Below are 20,463 nucleotides of genomic sequence, written 5' to 3'. Positions count from 1 at the left end.
TTCTCATTCTCAACCGACATTTTAATATCAACTTCCTATTATTGACGGCACTACTTGCTAATATTCTTGCAGTCTGCACTGTGTAATTAATTCCCTCATGCTTGAATACTATATAGGACTAAAAAATATTGGTGTCCTGCAACCATTATATATTACATAACTGCCTCAACTCTTCTGCTGACAATTCAACAATGACTGCAAAAGGGTCGCACTCAACACATTTCATACCAAGCCGAGGGACTGGTAAAGAATTCATTTGAAGGAGCCTGAAAAAATGTTAACTTTAATTCTTAGTTGCACTGGAATTTCTGGATGTTTCCTTTTTGCTCCACAACGTCTAATATTTCGATAAATCTTTGGACTGGACCTGGGACATACTTTCCATCAATGCTTCTGAGTTTCACATCTCAATTACAGGCAAGATACATTATGGCTAACAGACGGAGCATCTCCCTTACCTTTTCATCGTCTCCAGAGTCCTGCCGCGGAGGCGAGGGAGAGTCGCCTGTGATACCCAGATCACCGACGTCTGGAAAGTGATCGAAATAGGCTATTTTTGTTCAACAAGCCGTTCCCAAATAAAACATGTACCATTTAAAAACAAACAAACAAACAAACAAACCACCACAAGAGACGGGTTAAAAAAGAAAGGGTAACAAGACAAAGAGTACAGATGATGTCGATGCAAACAGCAAAGACGACAAAGGATTATTGAAAGGGTAAATTTAACAAATATATTGGGGATATCAAATGATTTCACAGCATATCCACAACAATTGCACATCAAATAAAAGAACAGCAATGGCACAAAGTGAATATCATGTGCGGCAAAACAGGTTAAGTTTAAAAATGGAAGCAATCGAAGAATTATCATGATTTCATAAATCGCAATATGAATGGTGGTTTTTTTTTAATAATTATTTTCAAAATGGCAAATAGGAAAATATGTTTCCATTTTCCAGTCATACAGCCAAATGAATGTGAATCAGGAAATCAGTTTATCCATGATATGTTCCAAAAGAGAAATATTATCCCAAGATTTTTTTTTTTTAATGTTGTTTGGTTTATGGTTGGTTGTGGTGAGGTGCGAGGAGGATGTTTCCATGGCCACCGACATGATGCAAGTTGGTTTCCATGACGGTGGAAGCAGAGATGGGCACCATCATTTATCCACCGGGTTTTTCATGATGAGCAGCGAGAAGTCCCAGCGGTCCGCAATCCCACAGCCGTACCACGCACAGCAAACAGACATGCAAAAGGGATGAAGGGGGAAGGAAGGGGGAGGGGGAAGGGGGGAGGGGGGAAGGGGGAAGGAGAAAGTTGAGGCAGAGGTGTGCAGCAGTGTTTATGAGTTTCCAAGTCAAATGGAGCATGAAAATGGGAGGAAAACAAATTTACAGATGATGGCGGGAATGATCACACAGTTAGCAGAGCAGCCAGAAAGATCCAGGTGTTATTTCATCACAGAAAGAAAGAAAGGTACAAAATAAGCGGGGTTAAGGTTGAACACATTTAGAAGCATAAAAGTAGTAATTGGGGCAGAAAATGTCCACACAAGGAGAGCAGAGGAGTATTGGCAGCAGCAAAGGGAAGTATGAGGCAGAATATGAAGTGCATGACAGAGACAATCAAAAGGTCGTATCGACAGAAATGGAGATAAGTCATAATTCATTATTTGAGGACAAGGAAAAATCAGTCAAGAAATTATATGCATATGGAGTAAAGACAAGCATGCAAAGAATTGCAAAGAACAGAATTGTTAGGGATGTGGATAACAAAAGTGTGTGTGTGTGTTTTTTTTTTTAATGATGTTTGCAAAGAAAGTTACAGTGTGTTGTACAGAAGGAGGCATAAGGTGTGGTTAGTGTGATCGGCAGGGGGGGAAAATGTCAGAGAGAAGATATAACAGGGGTCAAAGGTTGCAGCATGGGAAGAGAGAGAGGATGGGAGAAAAGAAACAGAACATAGAAATAAATGTTAAGTAATCACAGATCAAACACAATTAAACTTCAATGAAATCATAAAATGATGAGTTAACAACAACACCAACAAAGTTTGACAGTATACACTACGACAGTGGTGTAGGGCAGGTTAATAAAAAAAATTATAAAAATTAAGGCTATTGCAAGGTTGGTCAAAGCATCAAAAGTTTTAAAGATACAGACACAACAACATCTTCAGTTCACGTTGAAAAGGCCAACTTTAATGGGCAGAACAGCATCTGAATAATTCATACTTTCCAGGACGTTAGATTAAGAGCAATACAGCCGTGCCAATGACTGCACAAAAACAACTTGTTTTCACTGCTTCACCACATAGCACAAATACAAAACAAGTACATTTAACACAACCACCTCTCTTGAAAACATAGAAAATAATCATTAAGCCACAAATTCACACCAATAGATATATGAACACACTGTTATCAAAACGTATTATCTGGTTACAATTCAAAAATTTGATGCAAGACAAAATGGAGGCAAATTTCTCATGGCATAATTCGTTTCTCTAGCTTAAGACACTTTTCCTACAAAATATTGAACTCCTTTTGAATACAACACCATAATAACTGACAATAATCTCATACAACTAGTCATTATTGTCACATTTAGAAAAAAAGTACTTCATAAAAACATCATCATTACCCTCACAAGTACAACATGTGATAAAAATAAGCCGACTGGGATCTTTTTTCTTTTTTTTTTCTTTTTTTCTTTTTTTCTTAATATGCTTGCCCACAGAATCAGAAGTAATGACACACAAGCTGATCTGTATTCATGTAGCTTAATGTCTTTTGGTTAGCTTGGCTTTTCTTCTTCCCTTTGTTTTTGTTTTTGTTTTTGTTTTTTGTGGGGGAGGGAGGGGAGTGTATTTGAGAATCAATTGCAGCATTTGATTCACATCACAATGCTTGCAGGGTAAAGAGAGTTGTTTGCTACATAAAAAGCATAATTATTTTCTTCTGCTTCTTCTGCAAGGGTTGTAGTGGGCTGGTAAAGGAAGTAGATAGGGGCAAAGTAGGAAAAGAGACTGAACATGTACTTGGTCTTTAAGGGGAAGGAATCTGAATATATAACTGAGTGCATGTAGCAATATCAGTAGCACATATCAGCCAAGTTGGGAGAAAATCGCATGATCCATTAACAAGTTGTGAGTTTTTAAAGTTTTGTTGCAGCCATCACTGGATGAGAAGATTGCAACACTTTGGGACGTACAGACAATGATATGAACAAAATATAAAGAAAATTCAGCATATTTTCAATTTTCCACCATTATCAAACAGTACTTGCCTCCAACTTCTCTGATGTGTTTTACTAAATAAATACTGCTGCATTCACTCAATCCACGTATCCTTTTGGGCCTCATTCTCTCTTTAAACCCAACAAATGGAAAGTGTGATTGAGTAACAGGTGGAGGTTTAGAAAAATGCCACGTGGGGAAGGGGGGGGGGTGATGGATAGAGTTGGGTGGAGGGGTGGGGGGGCCTTAACTCACCCAGAGGGTCCTTGTTGAGGCCCAGTTGGCTAATGATATACTTGGGCAGGTCCTCTGAGATGGCCGAGCCCACCTTGACCTGTCCCTCAAAGGACTCCAGGAGCTGGAAGAACTCCTCGGGATCAAACTCCTGAAGACGCGTCATCGTCGTCGATGGAGATGACAAAGTTGGGAAAAGAAGATGGAACAAAATGACAGGCATTGAATAAGTTAAGTACATTTCTTGAGGAAGCTAAATACTAGGGCTGCAGCGACTCTTGCCAAATTCATAATGGCAATTAAAAAAGAGTCTATGGATTATGCAAACTTTGATTGTATATGAATGCACATGACATTTCAAGTGTGCAACAGGGAGTTACTAATGAATGCACACACACATACAATTTGTATGCACTTGGTCATTATCACCTCTTTTGCACATGTTTTAGACCATGGACTAAACTATTCAAACCTTGAGTGTAATTCAACTACTTTTGTGAATATGGGCCTACTTGTATGTTTGTGCACTGATTTCATCCATGGGACTCAAGGTTTTTAACTTGTTGTCTTGAAATAAAGATACCACACAGCCATACAAATGTATGTCCAGTAGGCCTACATCTGTACCATGTTATTCTCTGTTATACACAAACGTGGCCTTTGCATGTATAAAATAGTAGATTTTGCAGTATCATGAAAAACTTAACTGCCTATGCAAATGCTACAATGCATATACAACTGTAGCGTATGTACAGTTACACCATGGATATATATACTCATCACTAAGTTTCTTAGGCTGCACAAAATCAAGTTCTACACCAGTCAAAAGAATTTGGTGTGGTGTGTATTGCTCAAATTAAAAGGAGAAAAAAGATGAGCACAAATAACCTGGGCAGCAGGGCAGTTGCATAAATAGGAGCAATGACAGTGTTAATAAAATCCTCCTCATACACATCATAATCACAATAAAAAAAATCAAGAATCACAAACAAACTGGTAGTGACGATGACAACAAGAAAACAACATCAACAACAACAACAACAACAACAACAACAACAACTTATTTACCCAGCGTACCCTCTTCAGTGTTGCCAATGCTCTACCAGAGGGCCCTGCCATTATCATTATTACCCTAGTGTTGCCAGTTATCCATTTATACAACCGAACAAACGATGCATGACACCACATGGCACTGATATACTCACAAGGCATTCTAGGAGCCTGGCTGGTCTGGCTAGAATCATGAGCAGCTCCCGCACCACTCTCGTGAAGGACTTCGCCGACACTTGGGACCGAGTCTCCGCCTATTGCAAGCATTCAAAAGGACAAGAATGGAGCAAGGATACCAAATGCATCAGGAAAAACTCTTGAATGACCTCAATATTGGAGACAGTAATGAATTTCAATAATATACATCATTCGTCTACAGTCAGATAACTACTTTAAGTTGTGATACAAATTTCAATTCAAATCTTCGAGGTGCAGCCAAATATACGAGCCCATACAAAATGAACCAAGATTTTGATTCTAACCAAATATCCTGTTATTCAGACTCGTTCACACTTTATTACATTGTGATGTAAAAACACTCTTTTAAGTCCCACGATTTTCACTTCCAGTGAAGCTGTATTGGGCACAATATTACAGCAAATGGAAACACATTCTATGTACATACTTTGGTAAGAAATATCATACATCACAAGGCAAGCACTAGACAAATACACATCAAATACAACCCAGAGCCCCTAGCCCTTAAAACATTGAAACTTCTCAGACTGTCAACAGCAGACTCATTTCATGTTTTCCCGATGTTTCAAACACATCTGTCGCGGAACTGAAGGTAGATGAAATCAAACCATTTTCGACAACTTCGCACCACAAAATTGCTCCCGACATCTTGAACCAATCTTGCATTGTAACAGTAACACAAGCGAGATCCACATACCCCCACCCTGACTTTCTTGCAGATATCACATAGCCATACTCATGACACCAGCTGATAACATCAACAACATGTTTCACATCTTTGGGTTATTTCCTCTCGAACACAAGACCCACATTATGAGCCGGAACCTCCCGCTTGGACCCGGGGGACCACATCTTTCACGCAAGAAAGAATGAACTGCTTTTATATCAATTTAATCATTATGAGCAATGTGGCTCTTCGATGTCTTCAAACTTGGAAAGATTCATGTGTTGCCTGTTTAACACCATACATGCATCACCTTGGCACAAATTCAACAGAGTTCATCCCCTGTGGGTTTACATCTTACAATATGTTGTGCTTAAGCATGATGGATGTGAATGTCTGCATCAGCATCTACTGTCTGTCTGTATGTCCGTCTGTCTCTTTTTCTGTTTTTTCCCACTGCAAATAACCTGCACTTTGTGGGATCATTGTCACGTGCCGTGTACCATGGTGAAACTTCCCCTATGCCTTCTGGAATAATCTTTACTTTGCTGCATACACAAAATATCATACTAACCACTCTCACAAGGGACCAAACTCTGGGAGTATGAAACCGCGTAGATCAAGGAAAGAAAATATGCTGATAGCTTTCTCTGCGTCAAATTTGTTTTGAATGGGGCTGTTTACCATGAAGCCCTTAATTTGATGCGACTGTTGCGTAAAGAAGCGGAATATTTTGAAGCAGCAGCAGATCAAAAATTTACTGTGGTTTGCTAATACCCTGTCTTAGAAGAAATGAACGCTCGCTTTGTCAACAACATTGCAAGGGTCTGGGATTTGGGGGGAAAAGCGGAGGTGTTAAAATGGCAGACTGCGGTTGGAGGGCATCCAAGCGAGACCGACCTCTTGAGAATGGACCTCTCTTGAGAGTGTCTACCACTAAAGAGCTGGAAGTCAACAACATCTTGTGTGGATAGCATCCTTTTCCCCAAAGGACCCCCTAAGTTGGAAACATTGCCAGACCTCAAGATGGAGGTCACTCTGGTTAGGATGACAGTCGCATCAAATTTCCCTTCCATTCTCGTGAGAAGGAAGATATTGAAACATAGGGAGGAAAGCAATAAGAGCTCATCTCAAGAATTCCACCCCCCCCCCCCCAACTCTGAATAAAAGTGGTTTCCGCATATGTCATCCCCTAGGGCTTCGCAGTTACCTAATATGGAGTCCTTCCCTTCAAAACAGAACCCTTATGGGTCTTTTGTGGTTGTTGTTGTTGTTCTCATTCCTGTTGTTTTAAAGAGCCTCATGTTCATTCTATTTCTCCTACATAAGCTGCTTCAGACTAGCTGTAGCATGAATAGATACTCATCAGTTGGGGAACACACAAGCCCTTACAGACAAGCCAAATGTGATACACAAATTCCTTGACTGCCCTCAAATCCCCTTTCTCCCTTTCTATTACTTGTTTCTCCTCCTCCATTTCATTCTTCACTCCCTTCTTCCATCACCTCTTCCTCTCTCTTTATTCTCATTTCTCATCCTCCCCCTCATCCTTCTTTCTCTCTTTACTCTACTTCCTCTCCTTTATTCCTCCTCATCCTCCTTCTTCATCCACCTCCCCATCCACCTCCCCATCCTCCTCCTCCCTTGCTCTTCTACTTCCCTTTCCTCCACCACTCCACTCTTTCCTCCTCCCACTTCTTCCTTCCTCTTTCTCTTCTCTCTTTTTCTTTCTTCCTCTTCTCCTCTTCTGCCTCTCCTACCTCCACCATTCTCCTCTCCATCTTTTTCATCTTTCCTCCTCCTTCTCTCTTTTAAAATTTTCCTCTTCCTCTTCTCTTTTTCCACCACATCATCATGACCACATCTTCCTCCTCTTGCTCCTATACTTCCTATTTCTCAACCACCTCCCCTCCCTCCTCCTCCTCCTCTCCTCCTTCTTCTCCCTTCCTCATCCTTATCCCCTCCCCTCCCCTCCTCCCCCTCCATCTTCATCTTCTTCCTCAACCTCCCCTTCCTCCTCCACTTTCTCTTCTTAACCCATTACTACTGTCACTCTCATTGTCTTCTGTCTTCCTCATTCCTCTTTCTCCTCCTGCTACCACTACCATCACCTTCATCGATAACATAATTAGCATCATCATACTCATTCTCCTCCTCCTCCTCATCATCCTCATCAGCCTCATCATCATCATAATCCTCATCATCCTCATCACCCTCACCATCATCCTCATCATCCTCATCATCCTCATCCTCCTCATCCTCCTCATCCTCCTCATCCTCCTCATCCTCCTCATCATCCTCATCATCCTCATCATCCTCATCATCCTCATCATCATCATCATCATCATCATCATCATCATCATCATCATCATCATCATCATCATCATCATCATCATCATCATCATCATCATCATCATCATCATCTCCCGTGGCATCCCACACATCACGATCACTCACGTCCTCGGCCAGCATCTGCAGCTTCCCCGACAGCTCCGAGAAGTAGATGTGCGAGACCTGGTCCTCTTGAGACTTCTCCAGACAGTCCCGGGCGAGTTCCACTGTCTGGTGGACCAGGAATGCGTAGATGGCATCATGCCCCTCATGGCTGGAATCTGTGCTGTACTTGGCGATGAAATCCTGGGAAATCAATTCAAGGCACACAAAAATGACTCATCGGTCAGAAATAGTTGATACAAGATTAAAATCATGCAACTGTTGCACTTGAATCATTCTGTCTGTCTAAAACTTTCTCTCTTTAGAAATATCTCTCTTTGAAACCCCCTACACATTCCCCATCCCTACTGCTTGAATTTACCAGTTCAGCAGCAGCAAAGTATTTCCATATTTGTTCCTTCTCCATTTTATTTCTCTCTTTTTCTCCCTCTCTCTCTTTGCCTGGACCCGTTTGTCCCAATAATTTCCTCACGCCATGAACTGATGCACCACAGTGAAAAAGTACCAGCATTGTTATTACCATCATGACCATGATGATGATAATGATGATGATCATCATCATCATTATCACCATCATCATCATCATCATCATCACCATCATCATCATCATCACCATCATCACCATCATCATCACCATCATCATCATCATCACCATCATCATCATCATCATCATCACCATCATCACCATCATCATCATTACCACTACCATTATGGAACCATCTCGGTTAGATACAATATCTCTTTCCTCACATGAAAACTTGGACAACTGCCAAACCAATATCGGCTCCTAATCACCATGACTACTACAGCAAATAGACCCAAATTAAAGATAACGAGTGCTTGGCAGAATCCAAATTAGTCATTCACAGAAAAAACAAGGATTTTTAATTAGAGAAGTTTTTACTCATCAATTACAGGATTTTTTGGTTGATGGGTATGAGTCTTTGTCTACACTTTCAAAAGCTGTATAATACTACATTTAACTGTTGGTAGTACATTTGTAAAATCCCTAAAGATAGACATTATATGTGAGACCATGCTTGTCTGAGACCGAAAAACAAAAAACAAAAACAAAAACAAAAACAAAAACCCAAATATTCTTTTACTCGAGAAAACAGCAACTCGGTATGTCATACCATAATGATGATAGCATCAACCAACGATGCCAGCATCGCATTGCATTTCACCTCCACAAAACGCATCGCACTCACACACTCCATTAACACAACAATCTCCAGAGGCGGGGAATTGCGTCAGCATCGAGAGCAGCTAAGCATCATTATTCGATAACTTCCTCAAAGAAAGTCAAAGTTGGCCACCTTGACATACTTATTTGCATGGGCCATTAGGTGTTTGCTTGTGAAAAAAAAAAGCATTAAAAAAAAAAGCCAATGAGCCTAGCCAGACATAGTTATGAACATGAACCCAATACATATCTGGAACAGGAAATTGAAGCGCCTGCCATCAGTTTTTCCTATTCTTCAGCGTGATCAGGAATGTTACCATGACACGGCTTCATTATCCATCCTCATTCCTAAACTGTATTAACATCCTGCGACAAGCATGGCTGATAATAGGCCGCTAATGTCGGCAGTTCATCATCTCCAGACGGCCATTATTAACGGATACAATAGGCCCATTCACACGCAAGAATTATTGGTTTTTGGATCGCCATGCAAAATACTGATGTTTTTCCCTGCTGTTCGCATATTGACAACAACAACAAAGGGGGGGGGGAGGGGTTAACTTGGTTGCAAGTGATGCACTTTAAATCTCGAAATTGCACAAACCAATACAATGACTAGAGAATAATCCTGGTCTTATGTGTGCTGGGTTGGTTCACAGGAATTGGAAAAAAAAAAGAAAAAGATTGCATTTAATCTTTACTGTTCACACTCACAGCAAGGAGCATGGTTTTTGGTTGGATGTGAATGGGATTAATAGAACATAGTCTTGAAGGTGAGGGTGGGGTGAATTGTAGGGAAAACTTTATGCATTAATCAAGTTGACTGTCACTACAAAGACTAAAGTCATTAGAACAGAACAGTGAAATTTTAAATACAGTCAGACAAACACTTAGATCGAATTTCAGAGATTATCATGTTTTTATGAAAGGGTGTAAAATATGATTGAAGTTTCTGTTAGGGAGTCACTATGGATTTCTATATCATTACCACAATCAGTATCATCAATATTCTCTCCATTACCAATATCATTACTAATAGCAACCTCTAGTTACAGTCCCACACACTGACATGCGCGTAACCTCTAGTTACAGTCCCACACACTGACGTCCGCGTAACCTCTGGTTACAGTCCCACACACTGACATCCGTGTAACATCTCGTCAACAACAATGCTCCCGCTCCCAACTACTCACTGCCAGTTTTGATTCCATCTGCTGCTTGGCCCTGGGAAACCTCTCCTTGTATAGGCTGTTCATGTGAAGCATCTCATGCTCCGTCGTACTGACGAGGGGGCTGCTCGCTCCGCTGAGAGGGAAAGGGTTAAAGAAGAAGATAGAAGAGAGTGTGTGAATCAAACCATATATTTCTTAGAAGAGATGAAAGGAATGGGGTAGAAATGTTGTGCCATGATTAAACCAACTACTGACAACTAAAATCACTCTGCCCTTCCTTTTATCATTGTTCATAGGAAAGAGAGTTAGAGGAGAGAGAGACACACATACTATGTACACAAACACACAATGATTTGTTCTTTTTGCTACTGTCTTTTTAAGTGCAAAGAAATAAGAAGAAAACAACAATCTTTTCCTTTGAATATTTGTGTGTACAACATTCACAGGGTCACATAAAACAGTGTATATAAATATATCCTTAAAGGACAAGTTCACCTTCATAAACATAAGGATTGAGAAAATGCAACAATATCTGTAGAACACATCAGTGAAAGTTTGAGGAAAATTGGACAATCGATGCAAAAGTTATGAATTTTTTAAATTTTTGTGTTGGAACCGCTGGATGAGGAGACTACTACAGCTTGTGAGTCATATGCGTACAACAGTATAAAGAAAATGTAAAAGAAAATTCAACATATTTTCACTTTTTTCGCATAATAAAAGAGCACTTGACTTGCCTCTTTCTAAAGGCAGGGGGAATAATATTACCCATAACATTTGTCGGTAACGAGTCAGGGGAATGTGTACTTTTTTCAAAAGATGGAATTTTGTGAAATTCTCTTTATATTTTCCTTATATTGTTGTACGCATGTGACATCTAAGTTATTCATACACTGCAGTAGTCTTCTCATCCAGCGGGTACTGCACAAAAACTTCAAAAATTCATAACTTTTGAACGGATTGTCTGATTTTCCTCTAACTTTCAATGATGTGTTCTACTAATATTGCTACATTCTCTCAATCCTTATGTTTATGAAGGTGAACTTGTCCTTTAAGTGTGTAATATCTCAAAATTAATGCATAATTCATGATGAATAAGAAAACTCTCTCCTTGCACAACGCAAGCAAGGGCTTATTCACTTAACTTTGTGGATATTTACTCTTTTAAAGGAAACAACAATACAGAGAAGTTATGCTGAGACGAAAAAAAATTTGCATTAAGTGCGATAAAATGAGCTCTGCAAATCTACTTACATGACCTTTATTAACAAACTGAAGCAGCTGCACCTACTGTGTGTTGGAAAGCAATACACACTAGCATTAGTGCATCAGATTTGCTTTTTACAATGCACGCAGCTCTGTATGAGTATACAGTATGTATATAATAGTACACGTATGCGCTTGCAACCAATTCTGCAGAAAACCCATAAGGATAAAAAAAATTAAATACAAATGTACCATAATATATAGAGCAAAATCTACACACTTGGCTATGTGCTTTGCGTACTAACTAGCATTATATGTGACGGAGCGAAATGTTAGCGTGTGCCTCCTGAAAAAATATGAAACTCACAACACACAAAACAGTAAGTAGCCTTGCATTATTGAACAGTCTGCAAAGTGAAATAATTAGATCCACAATGCTAATAACACGGAAATGGACTGGCGGAGGCAAAGAGCAAAATTTACATTTTGACAAACGAACGTCATAGCTACAAATCCCTCATATTTTTTGTTTTATTCTTTTAAGGAATAAATATCAAGATGGAAGTTCTTTAAAGTTTTGACTTAGTTTCCACAACATTCATTCAATTTTGCCAAATTATGTCAAGAAAACCTAATATCCCAGATATAACATCATCTGCAGAAGCAGGGTGGTGGTTGCTAAGCAACAAGGTGATGTGGATATGTGTGCGCCCATCACATATGCAAAGGGATATTATGAGAAGACAAAAGGCAAAATTAGCACAAAAGGAAGATTTGACATTAAAACTGCAGCGACTACACCCCAATTCTTATGACTTTGATACTATGGGTGTGCTTCTACATTATTTTACTCTTGTGGAATGTGGACTACTTTAACAGGGAGTTAAATCCACACGTTATATCATAGACTATAACAGTATTCAACATTCTAATAAACATTATTAGTAATACTTTAGCATGACAGATTATGACAAGAATATCAACTAACTTGTTATGACATTATTCACCATACATTGTACTTTAGAGAAATCATTTAAACATGACTCAGGAATATTTAGTATCAAAATATAGAATATTACACAGAATTTTAGTGAAAAAAACAACATATGAACATAAAACCAAGTGCCTTTGCAGAAAAAACATCAGTGAAATACTATAAGTACTAGCCCTTTAGAGCTTTGATCCAAACATTCACTGAAAAGTTTTACTGGACCTCACATGATTAATTAAATAATTCTTCCCTCCTCCTCCCACACTACAACTACACATATATAGACTAACATAACAACCTGGTCGTGTCAAGTGTAATAGAGATCAAATTTGGCTCATGTTATATACTGAATATTGGTATTATTGCTCTGCTTTTCAAGATCAATGCTCATGAAAATGAATTCACAGTTAATCAACTCTAAACAATGATGAATCACACATTAGAATTGACATCATTTCATACATTCTGAGCATTATCCAAACCAGCTGTTCATTTCAAATAATCATATTACAAGTCACCATGAGTACCTACCATCACCAAAAACACACGCATTAAAAAGAAAAAGGACACTGCTAGCATAATCAAAACGGCATGGTAGGTAATGACAAAATTTTAAAAAAAAAAGAGGAAAAAATCATAAAATGAAAAATAAATATATAATTGAAATGAGTAAAAACACAAATAATTTCAGAGAACACAAAAATATTTTTCATGGGGGGAAAAAAAAATCATTTAACAATGCTTTTTGATGAAACAAAGCCCCGAGCCAACAAGAAGTGAGAGTTCCAAATGTCATGATAAACACATTTGAGGTCAAATCAATTACGAGCCCAGTGATAAATGACATCCCAAAGGTACTGCATAGTTCAAGGGCTGGGGAAGTTCCCCCTATAAACATGGCAAAAAAGCAGAAAGTCTGCCAAAAATGAACTCAGCATGGTACATATGAAAAAAAATATAAACCCAAAGACAAGGGCAAAAAAGGAGAAAAAACAACCAAAAACGAAACACAATTAGGACGCGCAAACCACACTACTCCTTGTCACTTTGAATTTCCTGTTTTGATGTAACATTTTTTTTTCCTTGAATTCTCCCCACTGTTATGCTTCATACAGAGTGTACATAAGATATATCATTACATTGAAATGACACTGGACAATGTAACCTTGATATGTTTTGTGATGCTGAAGGCTGTTCACATCACCAACTGCTTGTATTAGTGAGAACAAGTCATTTTCATGAGTAATTCATGCAAAGGCAGCTTCTTTCTTTGATTTTATCACAGCAGCCTGGAAAAATCACTTCTGGTCCAATAATTGACAGAAAATAACACGTTTCTTAAAAGTTTTAGGATTAAGTTCTGTTCCACAAAGCATTTTTCTTTTCTTTTCTTTTTTTAAAGAATATTGGCTTGTTTTGAGAAAGCAAGCCACTGTCCCAGCTTTAGATGCAAATGAAATCAGGTACTCTTTTTGAAAAATACAAGATTGATCATGAGTTTCACCCAAAGTTAGAATTCACAGCAAAGCAGTATGATATACAGCTCCAACTTATCTAATTATGAAACTTTAATGTCACCACGTCCACACGCAAAGCGTCAGAACCATATTAAATAGCTACCCAGGTATTCCCACATGACCATCCACCATGTCTCGTCATTTAAAAGTGGCACAGTATCAAGAATTCAGTATTTTGCTGTGCAGCTTTTCGTCATGGAACTTGGCACTAGTGTGTTGGATGGCTAGGTTGCCATGGATAAAAAAAAAAAGAAAAAATGTATCAACTGTAGGACAAAGGAAGAATACACACCACTGTTCATTTGGTTATTGTTCATATAATTTAATGTATACATCTTGTATGAACCATGGAACTTGGCTATGGTAAAAATTTCATTTGATTTTATATTGTTTACTTAATAAAAATAATGAATTTCTCAACCTCTTAACTTTTTTTAAAATCAAAATAGCTCATCTTTATCAAAAAACAACAAAAAATTCACCATATGATCAGCCACCAAAAAAAAAAAAAAAATCATACATGAATTGTTGAAATAATTTCTTGGTTGAATGTTTGGGATAAAATGGTGATGTAATGTGGCCTAGATGAGTTGTAAAGAATGATGACCATACAATATCTATTTTCTACAGGTCTATGATTAACTTGCTGACCAAATACACTGTATCATTCTTCTTTTTTTGGTCATTACAGCAAAATCAGACACCTAGTGGGGGACACACCCTTTCCAATATTTTGTGGTCAAGTCTGGCATCCGTCTTTCTGACTACCCCCCCCCCCCCGAAAATAGTGGGCATCTTATTATTTTAGAATGGTCCAGGAGTGATATGACCTCTACAATTATTGTAGAAATCAGAGTTATTTTGTTGTTGTGGAGTGGGAGCAGCGTATTGTTGATTACCCACTGAGAGTATTACTTTAAATAATGAAAAACTTACGGTATTAAAAAACTAATCAATTAATTTGCCTAGGCCTTAGAACAGAATTACACACCATGAACAAGAAATCTCAAAGTATAAAATAATCACCTCGGCATAACAAATGGACATGATTTCTTTTTCCCTATTCACTTCCCCAAAATATCCTCAGAATCCTCAGTTTTGTTACCCAGACACAAACATACAAAAGGAAAAAAAAAAAGGACACAAGGTTAAATCACTGATACTGGAATAAAGAAACAACACCTGCTACGTACAGATCAATGTTTACGCATTGTCGTTAGACGCTCTGAAGATACAAACAAGGAAATGAAACTGACAGTACTTCCGACACTCGGTGTCGCATCGATATTGCAAATAAATTCCAGCACAGATTCGGGTAAATATTCCACTCTCACATTTTGACTATTATTGCTTTCTCTCTCTCTCTCTCTCTCTCTCTCTCTCTCTCTCTCCCCCACTTGATACTACAGTGTATATATTGCATAAACAAATATGCTAGATTGTGACGTACATGAGTGTATATGTGAGGATGGAGGGTGGGGATATTTGGGGGGGTATATAATAGAGCGGGTGGGCAAGGGGACAAGGTAGAGAAGTGATAGCAGATGGGGTGGGGGTGACACAAATATGATTTTGGCATGCATATGCACAAGAGTGTAACCTGACGAAGGGCGAATATGACAGTTGCAGATAAATCCGTACAGGTGATATGATACACATGATGTAAAAATACGAACACAAATATTGAGGAATGAGGAATAAGCAAAGGAATTGATGGTGAATTTTTTTTATACATAATATATGTATACTCTGAGGCTTACACAGACTGGGATGTGAACGTGATGATCGGCCGGTCAGGCAGCGAAAGCCATGAAAGGCTGTCAAAAGCCATTAGTGGTAAAGACAAGCAAAAGAACACATTGGAGGATTTTATTAATCATGAATTTCAAAATTTCAGAAAAGAAAAAAAAATGAATGTATGAACCAAGAAATGAAAGCGAAAGTGATGAATATTGAAAGGAAGCAGAAAAGAGAACACAGATGAATTTTTAACACTAAAATGAACTCATAGACATCATGAAATTCAGTGTAGTACTTTTAACTTTGTGAGTCGAGTAATACCACAGGTGTGTATACTACAATGGTGAGCTGAAAGATTATTAACCGAGTTCTCGAAAATATCTCTCATATTAGTGCATATATTTTTGGTCAAATTAGGAGCCAGGCAGGACAAAATAAGGGTACATGCAATACAAAACCTAAAACTGTTCCCATATCTTTACTTGGCATGTTACGAACAAGAGATTGCTGAGCTGATAACGTAATAATACATCGTTACACAGCATGGCTTCCAAATCACTGAATATGTGCATCACATTTTGTGTACAATAAAGAATGACAGCTTGTTTGTTTTTAGTGCACCGTTAGAATTGGGCCAACATCAAATTAAGACGAGACAAAGTGAGATTACAGAAAAAATCCTACTAGAGTCTCTTTCCATCTCTCCCTCGCTTTCTCTCAAGTTTCATTTTCTTTCATATATGTGTCTACCTGCTAAGCACATTGAAAAAGCATTTAATATCATATTTAAGTAGATGCATTTTGAAATCTGCAGGCGTTTCCATGCCAGAAGACGGTGCAAAGACTGTTGAAAAAATATCCTTCCTTTAATACTACACTAAATGGAGTAATTATGGAGGATGCGAAAAACAAATTATCTCTCACTTAGGCACCTGCCACACAACATTTCTTCAGCTGCTAAAAGACTTGAATAACATCACGCCTTAATTTCTAAAAGCAAAAAAGAAATTTCACTTCAAGCTACTGTCATCACACAACTTTTCCTCAGTATGACTCGAATAACATGCCTTCATTTCTTGGAAAAAGGGGAGAAAACAGTGCTAAATACGAATGAAGCTGGTGCAGGCATCTAGACGGCATGCAGGAAGTGTGATATCGGGGAGCTGCTGTTATTAATCTCATGTACAACGTCGTGTTTCACGGGGTGGGATGGAGCGCAAATTTGATCTGACACTGAGCAGCGAGGAACAAACACCGACGGGCGCGGGCGAGAAACACGAACTCTCATTTACAAGCAGCCGTAGCAAGGGTTCATGTATGTGGAGATGCGTGAAGGAGAGGGACAAGTCACTGGAATTGTACATGCTTCCTCACAGTTATGCCTTCTTCTTTTCTTTCTTTTTTCTCTTCCTCTGGTTCAACCCATTGAGGACGAGTCCCGAGCATACTCGAGCAGGGGTCTATGGGAAATGCATGTTGTGGCAAAATCAGTCCGTCCTCAACGGGTTAACCCTATTAAGCCCAAGCTATTTTGACCCCTCGCAGGCCCAAGGGGGGGCACATTGTGCCCCCCCTATATAACTTTTTTATTATTCGATGTATCATTGTCATATTTGGCACGTGGGTAGAGTAACTCATACTCTACATGACCGTACATTTGAATTTTCACAAGGTCACCCATGGAGGGCGCTATTTACAAAAATATAAAGAAATACATAGGAAATATGCTAAAAACATGACTTTTCGGTATAATTTCTTTATCCCCATTAAATGTGTCTTATTATAGACCAATCATTTTCATATTTGCCACAAATGATAAGCAAGTCGAATTTTATTATTTGTTGTTTGAAATTTCTCAAGGTCACCACATGGGGGCGCTCTTCATATCAACATAGTGATACATTATGAGACCCGAGATGAAATGTTTGGGATGGGAACATGTATAGTTATGACATTTCATATTTGCATAATAGTGGAATTTTGAGATTGCAAATTGATAATATGATAAACTAATGATATTAGAGGCATAACTTGGCTGAAGGAATCAAAATAACTCAAAATATAAGGGCAATCTGTAGAAAATATTATTGTTTTCAATTATCTCTATTATATCTATTGTTTTATGCCTTTGTCACATAAAAACAAAGGAAATAATAAGAAAAACTTTCCAGGACCATAATTACTTCAAATTTTGCTTCTTCAACAAATTTCAGCCAAGAAATACCCATTTCATACACTGTAATGCTGTTAAATGAAATGGGAACAGAAAAAAGATGCAAAATCTGACTGACATGGTTGTCAGTTTATGGTTACCATGGCAACCAGCAACACAAAATATAGTTAAATTATATATCAAAATGTTCGCAATAAGATTTTAGGAAAAGTCACCAAATTTGGTTGAAATCGAATTAAGGACGAAGGAGTGGCAAACGAAAATCTGGTAGGGGGGGGCACAATGTGCCCCCCCCCTTGGGCTTTATAGGGTTAAGGTGCTGTGCTAGCCTGTGTCAAAAGTGTACGTGTGTAGTATACATATAATTACATGATATGCTTGGCAGTTGAGAAATGATTTGGGTAGCAATAGCATACATATATCATTTTCTTGTCAATTTATATGCTCACTTTCAAAATGTTGCTGAAAGCAGACTGATCCAATATTAATAATTTTTAGCCTTCCAAAAGAGAAGGTAGCAGAGAATCATTTCTTTTTTCTTTCATAATTGGGTAAAGACTTCTGACTACAGTACTCCCTCATTCTTTCAGCCATTGGGGACGGACTGATTTTGCTAAACACGCATTTCCCACAGGCACCTGCCAGAGTATACTCAGGACTCGTCCTCAACAGGTTAATACTTGGTTGGAAAGGCAGACAAGCAAATTGATGATTATGCATGGATTTCATACAACTGTCTGACTGGCATCAACTGGAAAATAACAACAAACAAAACAAAATGGAAGATGTGGAGTGATGCATGATGTCGTCTGACTCATCTCTGAATCATCATATCCCCGCAGACATTTCAGTCTCAAAGCTCAACGTCTGCATCCCTCCATGCCTGGCGAGGATTTAAATCATTACGGAGCAACAGGTATTCAAGAAATCCACATCAATAGTTCATTCTGCGACGCTCGTCCTCATAATAATGTTCTCAAGAGATGTGTTCACACCTGGCTCTTCAAACAGTGACATCATTGGTTGATTCCACATCATTTTCTAAATTTCACAAGATGAAGTTAACACTTTTTTCCCCTTCACAGTCACATCCCGTGATGTTGCTGTTATCAAAACGTCACACCCACGATGCATTCTCGCTTTTTTTTTTCTCCAGATGTATTCAATGGTTCATTTTACTGCCAAATGTTGTCAAAGTGTCAAAATCTTTTGTACATCCCATTTTTTCCTCATCAAATAAACTCCATTCTCTTTATTACAAACTGTCACTTTGCTATTAAAACGTTGTACAAAGAGAGAGTGTGTGTGTGTGTCGATTGGAAATGAGTCAGGATATACAGCCCCCCTATTACAATAGTCCTCCGGGCCAACGTGTTGGTGCATGCTTGGTTGTGGAATTTCAGTCACGTTTGGTGGCGATATCAGTGCCTGTGGACGTGCGAATTTTTTCTGAGGAAGCTCTATTTGCTACGACGAACAGGAGTGGCGGTGAATGAGCAACACACATCGTTGACAAGATACATGCCTGCTCTTTCCAAAGCATGAATTGCATTACAAAAAAGGAAAAAAAAAAGAGATTGTTTGTTTGTGCTCATGCTTTTAGAAATAATGTTACATTCTAGAGGTACCATACGAGCAGCTGTCTAAATCCTTTGAGACACTGACTTGATATTTGCAGACAAGTCAATGCATAAAAAATGCTAAAAATGACACTTTCAAAAGACAACATCTGACAAATCTTTAAAATGAACTGGCTGACCTACATGTATTCAATGTGATGTGTGTTTTCACATACTTTTGTCACTGACAATATTACAAATTTCCTCTGTCCTTACAATATTGTGAGAGAAGACTGCGTGAAAACTACACTGTAATTAGCTCTTTATTCCACACGAGTACATTTACATGCATAATGAAACACAACTCCCATAATACTTCTACTGTAATTAAACTCGAGAAGTAAGAAAAACGAAAAACATAAAAACTGACATATTATAAATGGCCATTCTTTGCTCTTTTGAAAGAAATGAGGAGAGAGGAAAAAACACAGCTCTATCGGGACGACACAGAATGATATTTCCTTCATGGGCAATCTATCCCACATAAAAAGGTGATTGCGAAAGTAAGATGTAATCATTCTTTCTGCCATAGACGGCAAAGATTCGGTATTTTAAAACATATTTTCAGTGGCTTCTTTTGAGATGAACTGACAATTCTCACTGCAACACCACGCAATTTTTGTGGGAATACAAAAAAAAAAAGAAGGTACAATGTACCATATGTCAACCTACCAAGCCCTTTGCAGCAGTAAGGGAGCTAATGAAAACAACTCATGTCTTTATAAAAGGTCATAAGTATTAGGTGGTATTACTGTGTCCAGGAGAAATGATTCATCAGGAACATATGTCCTTTTCATCCCTGCTTATATAAATCTACATTATATAAGAATCCCATGCATTTGGGATTAAGTTCTTACACTCCTTCACCTCACTGTCATTTGGAACTCATTACAGCGGTTGTATGTTATGCAATATCGCGTGGAAACAGGGCACCTTTACACAAGTTCACGGGCAGCATTTGGAAAATAAATGACACAGCATGACTGTAGGACGAGCTCTCCAAGTAGGCTATTTGAAGA

The 20,463-nt window shown here is 38.5% G+C and overlaps 1 protein-coding gene across 1 annotated transcript in view; it reads right to left on the bottom strand.

Moving 5' to 3' along the window:
- Positions 1-20,463, bottom strand: part of LOC139713590 (microtubule-associated serine/threonine-protein kinase 2-like) — a 73,833-nt gene that overhangs the window by 14,487 nt on the left and 38,883 nt on the right. The window contains exons 6-10 of the mRNA XM_071625298.1: positions 10,220-10,331; positions 7,844-8,023; positions 4,680-4,778; positions 3,496-3,625; positions 459-550 (exon numbers count right to left, since the gene is read on the bottom strand). Of these exons, the coding sequence (XP_071481399.1) occupies positions 459-550; positions 3,496-3,625; positions 4,680-4,778; positions 7,844-8,023; positions 10,220-10,331 (613 nt within the window). The remainder of the gene's footprint in view (positions 1-458; positions 551-3,495; positions 3,626-4,679; positions 4,779-7,843; positions 8,024-10,219; positions 10,332-20,463) is intronic.

Source organism: Diadema antillarum, unplaced genomic scaffold (assembly GCF_040938485.1).
Source record: "Diadema antillarum isolate AM-2024a unplaced genomic scaffold, OU_Dant_1.0 seq00002009_RagTag, whole genome shotgun sequence".
Taxonomy (NCBI): Eukaryota; Metazoa; Echinodermata; class Echinoidea; order Diadematoida; family Diadematidae; genus Diadema; species Diadema antillarum.
This window is presented reverse-complemented; position numbering and strand designations above follow the sequence as displayed.